At 34.3% G+C, this 7,859-nt stretch overlaps 1 protein-coding gene across 1 annotated transcript; it reads left to right on the forward strand.

The window, feature by feature from the left end:
- The first annotated feature begins 3,428 nt into the window (after positions 1-3,428).
- On the forward strand, positions 3,429-7,616 carry grp (gastrin-releasing peptide). The gene is made up of 3 exons (XM_055181195.2): positions 3,429-3,997; positions 5,163-5,443; positions 7,142-7,616. The coding sequence occupies exons 1-3, from the start codon at positions 3,859-3,861 to the stop codon at positions 7,190-7,192; spliced, it is 471 nt and encodes a 156-aa protein (XP_055037170.2). The 5' UTR covers positions 3,429-3,858; the 3' UTR covers positions 7,193-7,616.
- The last annotated feature ends 243 nt before the right edge of the window (positions 7,617-7,859 follow it).

A 7,859-nucleotide genomic window follows, 5' to 3' on the forward strand; every position in this document is an offset into this window, starting at 1 on the left:
AACGATATAATACATAAAAGTATGTTTGGCCTAAATATAAATTTAATTCAACTTTATTTGTATAGCTTTACTGAAAGATGAATCTTAAAGGACAGCCATAGCCTAAAACTTGTCTAAATAATTATAAAGACATAAATCTTTATGTGTTTAAGAGCAGAATTATGTTGGCATCATTTAATTTCTGACCTTTTCATCTTGTTCCTCATAAAAATAACCGAGCCAGAGGCTTTGGGAGCTTCCTTTAATAACATATCTAAAATATAATTTTAACGTCGTTGTTGGATAGCCTATGATCTTTTTATTTTTGCAATGACATAAAGCAAACACATTAGGGCTTTTACAAACGTAATCGAAAACATAATGATTAATAATGTGGAAACTCATCTTATGTTTGATGATCAAATTATGTTGTTTTAAAAGCATGTGAAGATAATTCTGCCTTCAGATGGTCATTAACCTCTCATTTAAAGGTCAAACCAGCTGAATTTCCAGCTATTCAATGCAGATAACTGACAGTTCGAAAGCCATTAACTGAATGTGTCTTAAATACATATTTAAGGCAACAATTTTCAGACAGTCATTTTCATTTAACCATTTTAATGATTGTAGAATGGCTCAGTCACACTGCCTGTCTGTATTTTTGTAGCAAATTTTTATGTCTTTATTATGCGTTCTTGAATAAATCCTTGTCAATGTAATATCACAAAGTGTAGTTATAATTATGAATCTATGAGGGAATCTATAAGAAAATAAAAAATTGAGGGATTGACTAAAAATAATTTAAAAACCATGAGAAACTGAGAAAAAAATATTAAAATTTGTAAGTAAATTTATTTTATATATTTTACATGGGAAAAAACAAACATAATTTTTCATAGATGTTACTCAGATGTTACTGAGCTTTTTTGTTATGATAGTTTACCTCATGAGTTTTGAGCCTCTAAGTTTAGTTTTGAGCCTGTAAATTGATCTTGTCCACACTGACAAAAATGAAAAATGAACTGTGGTCGGTAAAGTTTCAACTGAAAAGAAATAGCTCCATCTAGTGGTGATTTGGACGCATTTGCAAGATTCACATACACATTATATTCTGTCGGAATATAAAAAAGTAAAAAAAAAAATTGAAAATCGTGTTTATTTAGGTACAGTGTCAATAATCAGAAACACATTACAGTAGACTCTATTTTGCAATGAATAATTAATTAGCTTGAGACTTATTTAATGGATAGTTCATACAAAAATGACATTTAATTTTGATATTTACATGTTTATTACATCATTTATTACATCACTCTAAATTCGGGTTATTTTTAACCCAATGGTTGGTAAATATTAAACAGAACACATTTTGGGTTATAAATAGATTTATTTATGAACCCAAAATGTGATCTGTCCAATATTTACCCAGCATTTGGTTAAAAATAACTAATTTAGAATTTAGAGTATTTACTCATCCTTATATTGTTCAAAACCTGTATGAAAGTCAACTTTATGCTTATCATCATTTATCAAAATATCTTATTTTGTAAATAAAGAAACTCAAGATTAGGGTGAGTAAATGATGGCAGGATTTTCATTTTTGGGTAAGCTATCCCTTTAATAGGCCTAAATGTAATTTTAATTCCTCTCCCAGCTATCATTTAGTACAAACTTACCACATAAAGTTTTATAAAAATATAATTCCAATATAATTTTTTTTTTCAATTTTAAAAACACAATATATATATATATATATATATATGACAGTTTTAGCGGCTTCTAGTGGTGAGGTTGAAAATTGCAACCAACGGTTCAGTCCACTGCTCACCCCTCGCTTTTGAAATGCACAGAGAAGCTATGGTAGCCGCCATCGGAAAAACATATCATCGATGTAGACAACTTAGTAAACAAAATTTGTCCATTAAGGGCTTCTGTAGAAACATGGCGGCACAAAATGGCGACTTCCACGTAGGGGGACCCTCAATGTATGTAAAATCATCTTATTCGAAGGTAATAAAAACATAACACCCCATTACACCCCTGATAATATAGTTTTGTATATTATTTTGCATTTCTGTCAAGAGGCCCTTCTAAAAATTACACACTGCACCTTTAAAAAGCATAATTTATAAATAAACACTACTTGCATCTTAAGGCACAACAATCGCACTGATATATTTTAAGATATGAGCAAGTTGTTGTCAATTAAGTTCAATACTATAAATAGCTGTCACTGCTACCCTTTCAAAAAGTACACCTTTGCACCTAAAAAGTTCATAGTAGCACCTCAGAGGTACATATTGGTACCAAGAAGTGCATATTAGTACCTTAACGGTACATATTGGTACCAAATGTATAAAACATGCTGGGTTTCTGGTACATATAAGACCTTTTTTGTGGTTTGCTCCAATGACAGCTATAGGGTCCATTTTTTGACAGTGTACACCTGTAATCCAAAAAGGCAGCTATGCACTTCTTTTCAGGCTTTGTTATGCATGTCACGATATCCCAAAATATTTCCATAAAAATATCTCCCATTATTAAATCACTCATATTATGGAAATTCGTCGAAATGCTCACATATCAGCTCCTTTCCGTGCATGTATTGTTCAAATGTTGATTTTTCCATCCAAGTAAAACCACACGAAGCCCATCTGTTCTTTCAGATGTACACAACAATAAAGGCTTAAGGGAGGTTGCCATGGACAATGTTTTAGTTCAGTGCCAATGAATGCAGGGATTAAAGAGCAGTGTAATGAGAACATTACTTTATTAAGATTTCTTTTCTTCTTCATTGCTCACGTCAGGTGTTTGTTTGTGGGGCTTTGCAGAAACAATCATACTGCTTTTGTTTGCTGGCCTAAGGGTGTGAAAATATCTGATACGTGATATCAGGGATGCGTGTCAAGCAATTGTAAATCACACCGGAAACAATATGGAGTAGGTGTGCCCCAAAAAGCCCTTAAGATAAATCAATTGTATTTTCTTCTTGATTTGCATATTATAATACTAAAGCAATCAAAAACAGTATGGATCACTTCTTTAGATCACATTGTTTATGCAAAGTGTCACTTCCATTAAACTTAAAATAAAAAATAATCATCCTGGTCTTTTTGGAGAGCGAGTTCTTGAGCACTCTAAAAATGCTGGGTTGTTTCAATCCATGGATAATATGAACAAACCATCATTTGTTTATATTAACCTATAAAATGTCCATATTTGACCCAATCATGGTTTGAAACAAGCCAGCTGCTGGCTTTAGGCCACCCCGTCCATTATCAACTTAATTTGTTTTTTAGTGTTGTATATCTCATATCCATTCATATTAGAATATTATAATATCAATGGGTTCATGTAACTGGAGAGCAACTTGGGTCAGTGGCTTCAGGCTATCCTGCTGCTTATTATCAGGCAAGTTTTTACTGTATTTTACCATTTTTAAATAAAATAGGCGCACTCATAGTGCGCCCAGTGGCACAAGAAAACAATGAGTAACCATTAACAAGCTATTTTTAGCCTTTATCTAAATGAAATACCGATGACACTCACATTCAATAAATCTTTGGGAGCATAATAGCCCTTGGCTGAGATAATGACAGGTTAGCTCAACATGACAATCTGTTTTATGCTAACCCACTAACTGACGCACAGCGCCTGACAGGGCGCATTAAATTTCAGCGCATTTCCCTGCACCCAAATAATCCAAACATTTGCACGACATAGCACGCGAAATTATTGCGTCATTATCTTCTCACTTTTAAGTGTTTGGCGTCACGCGAGCATATAAATTAAGCCATTATGCGCATGCACCGTTAAACAGGACCTGTGCTCTTAAGTGGACAAGCTATTACCGGAATATTGATCAAGAGAGGAGAGTTTATGGGCGTTATGTGCGTCGTGTGGAGATACAGATTAGCAGTTTCAATAATTCTGGTTTTGGTGCTTTGTGATGTGCATGCATCAGATGATGCAGAAACAGGTGGAAAAGTTTATCCACGTGGAAACCACTGGGCTGTAGGTGAGCAAAAATCATTTTAATTTTAAGAAAAATGTTTAGTAAATGTGTTACTTTGCATTGAACATAGCCAATTTAAATGATCAGTTAGAGCTACTTCATTTTTGTTGGGAAACGTGAAGTGTTGCATAACTGTGTTTGTGGGGAGAATTTTGAATATTATGCATTTCTGTTGCCGTGCATTTAGTTTCTTTTAAGGCAGTTTCTGAGCAAAGAAATTATGATTTTCTTACTTTGCATTTGTCAGTTAAAATGCGCACTTACTACGATGGCATAGAATAATTACTTTTGGCTAAATGGTTTCATAAAGAACATTTAACATTTTTGCTTCACCAATTTCATACAATTTCATTGTAGTGAAAAAATGTTTCTTTATAAAAAGTACCTTTGACTGAATGATTCTTCAATGGCATCGCTGTGGTTAACCCTTTAAGCACTTTTATTTTTTTTATTAATAATATAAACGACTGTATATTTGAGAAAAACTAAATGTTGGTTCACAAAGTGACCATGCAGCCAAAGCCTCATAAACCCTGATAGGTGCAATCTGTAACACTAGTTATGTGGCAATAATATCCCATGCAACGGGGCTCCATTGAAATCACTTTATTAATTACATAAGTGGTCATTTATAAGATATGTGAAGTGATTGCAATTGTCTGAAGTGTCACTTATACTAACTCAAATGCACAGCAGAAACTGGATGGCAATAAATGCCATGCAGCTGGTTAAGTTTGTGTGTGTTATTTGATAATGTGAAGGGCGAAATAAATGAGAAAATGTATGTAGATTATAGTTATGTAGATAAGAATGTTGATACTTTCATTGTAAAAGCTGACTTTATTCTGAGGAGATCAGAATGATCGCAATATAATGTTATTCTATTCAAAATGAGATACATAACAGAAAACTTCCAAACTGGTATTCCTATTTTCTATGACTTCTTCTTTTACATCTCTACAGTTTGTTCTGCGTATTTTCTGTGAAGCTTCTTTGCAACAACGCAATAGACGCTATAGAAATAAATCTGAATTGAATTATTCTTGAGCTTTGTTTAGTAGGCTATTAAACAGTTTTCGCATTTGCTCTTATATTAATTCATTTATTTACATAAAATTGTCAAAATTTTACATATTTTCTAATCTTTAACGCTCCATATCCGTTCAAGGTCACTTAATGGGCAAGAAAAGCACAGATGAGCAAGGCAGACTCGAGGATCCAGGCGGCGATGAGGAGAGCGTTTTAGCGAGCACTGGTCAGTACGATATGCAACCTGGCTTTGTGCGCGCCCTGGAGGCGCTCATGAGGGAAAAAGCTGAACAGAGGAGCGCGCGGGTGAGCGCGCGGGTGAACGCACAGAAGGATGATGCTGCGCAGCTGCTGCATCGGCTGCTGTCACCGACGCGTGAGTTGGTGGAAGGTCGCAAGAGAGACAGTCAACGTGAACAGGTAAGTGAGAAGTAAATAATAGGTTAACCGGATGTGTTAATGCCTATGTGCATGCAAGGTGCACGATAAAGTGGTTCTAGTGTAAGTGCAAAGACATCGTGAATAAAATATATATTTGCGTAAATCCTCTACATCTGTGGTTATTCTCTTATTACAAAAGGCAAATGTGCACTCTTTAAAATAAAAGTTCTTTAGAGTTCTACAGAGCAATGCCATAGAATAACCTTTTTTGGTTCCCCAAAGAACCTTTCTTAAACATTTTCCTAAACTTTTGTGCAGCAGAAAGGTTCTGTTGCTGCTTTTATGAAACAAATAACCGTTTGTTTGGATATCTGGAACGCATATTTTTAAGAGTTGATTTTTTTTCGTGATACTGTCACGAATTTCCCCGTTTTTTCGTGATCGTATCATGAATTTCCACGTTTTTTTGTGATCGTATCACGAATTTCTTTTATGTGTCATTGTCACGTATTGGTTACTCAACTGTTTTGTTGTATTTTCTTACCATTGTCGCTTCGGTTTAGGGTTAGATTTACATAAAATGACATCTTTACCCAAACCTAACTCTAACCCTAACGCCAGGCGACACTGTTTTAAAATTCTGAAAATATAAAAAATAAATAAGAAAAAATAGTATAAACCAATACTTAAAGTTACATCCTAATGCAAACACCAAATCTAACCCTAAACCGAAGCGAAAATGGTTTGAAAATAGGAAAAAAGCAGTTGAGTAACAGTATCACGAAAAAAAGTTTCCGTTTTGTACCTTTACAGGTACAATGTTGTACCTTTTGGGGTACATTACTGTACATTAAGGATCTATTGTGTACCTTTAAAGGTATGTTAACTGTTTTGTACCCCTAAAGCTTAACTGGTACACCTACCCGTTCTCACCAAGATGCGTACAAATCGTGCAATAGGTATACGCCAAATTCCGATTTTGCGTGCATATGATACGCCAGTCCTTCCCATTCACTTATATGGCGAATCGTTTCGTGACGTTTTATTTATTGTTTTCTCATTTGTTTTCTGTTTTTTAAACCATTTTCTCTATACAGGTTTCTCTATGTTTTTATCTATATTTAAGCCATGGTCGCTTGGAGTTGGGGTTTGGGTTAGGATGTCATTTTTATATAACAAAAAGTTGTTCTAACCCTAAACCCAAGCGAAAATGGTAAAAAAAAACAGAAAACAAATGAGAAAACAATAAATAAAACGTCACGAAACGATTCGCCATATAAGTGAATGGGAATGGGTTGGGTACACAATTGTTCCTTAAGGTACACAATACTGTATAGGGTATAATATTGTACCCCAAAAGGTACAAAATTTCAATGTGTTCTATTGACGGTTTCATCGGACGCACATGCGCTAACGCAATACATGTCTGGATCCGAACTTTACTTCCGGTTTCGTTTTTTAATGGTCTAACTAGTTGCTAATCTGATCTCTTGAACAAATTCCTCGTCGAAAATAACAAATGTTTGGTTTCCTAGGTAATCTATGTGTTGTTTTATTGCTTGTAATATAAATAAAATACGTTTAAAGAACTTTGTTGTAATTTATTATAAGTGGAGTTTAACTGAAGTTACGTGCGGACCACGACAGCTGCTTGTTTATGTTGTTACTGCTGAAACCGTCTATACACCCCAGCGACAGTTTTGTATCTTTGCATTCACAGTTTTTCTTTATATGCAGGTGGAGCAGTTGATGTCTCAAGCTTTAGATATGAAAGATGAATCAAGCTAAGGACAAAGTCTACAAAATGCCTCTAAGACTGTACTCTGAAGTTCTACAAAATGACATCGGTCTCTGTCAGATACATTATTAATAATTATTCAAAACACTATTTAATTATGCATGTTATATTTTTCTATGTAAATCTATATAAAATATGCTTATAAACTCGGTGCCATTATTCTGTAATATTAAATGCTATTGTTTTATATAAATAAATTTATCTTGTGATAACTTTTACTGTGGTAGCCATTGTAGTCCCAGTTTAGTCAAAAACTGTTTAATAAACTTTGATCATTGGGCTATTTGCTTTGAAAGTACTGAGGTGATTCCTTATGTGTGTACAATCTATGCATAAACAAACTGAAGATCAGTCAGTGTACTGGGCTTGTACACAGTTATGTGTCAAATGAATAAAAGACTCTTTTTATTTTTATTATTGGTTATGATTGATTTTTCAGGTTGACTGACCATATTAGTCAAGCAATCATTTAACAGACACGGGCAGGTGACAGAGGAGCACTTCAGCACACACTAATGACTATCTGAATGACTAAATCACAACCCTTTGTATTGTCTGTGACAACTGACAGGAAACTGTTGATGGTCTCTGCTGTCCATGCACAATAATGGCTCCAATCATAGGCCCTGATGTTTCGAACAATGAAAAATGTCAATT

Source organism: Misgurnus anguillicaudatus, chromosome 9 (genome assembly GCF_027580225.2).
Source record: "Misgurnus anguillicaudatus chromosome 9, ASM2758022v2, whole genome shotgun sequence".
NCBI classification, from domain to species: domain Eukaryota; kingdom Metazoa; phylum Chordata; class Actinopteri; order Cypriniformes; family Cobitidae; genus Misgurnus; species Misgurnus anguillicaudatus.

What these genes read in the sequence shown, in the direction of transcription:
- grp (XM_055181195.2), top strand. Translation starts at nt 3,859, where the DNA reads ATGGGCGTTATGTGCGTCGTGTGGAGATACAGATTAGCAGTTTCAATA. An exon ending in TGGAAACCACTGGGCTGTAG is followed by an intron (nt 3,998 to 5,162) that starts GTGAGCAAAAAT and finishes TATCCGTTCAAG; the next exon opens with GTCACTTAATGGGCAAGAAA. An exon ending in GAGACAGTCAACGTGAACAG is followed by an intron (nt 5,444 to 7,141) that starts GTAAGTGAGAAG and finishes CTTTATATGCAG; the next exon opens with GTGGAGCAGTTGATGTCTCA.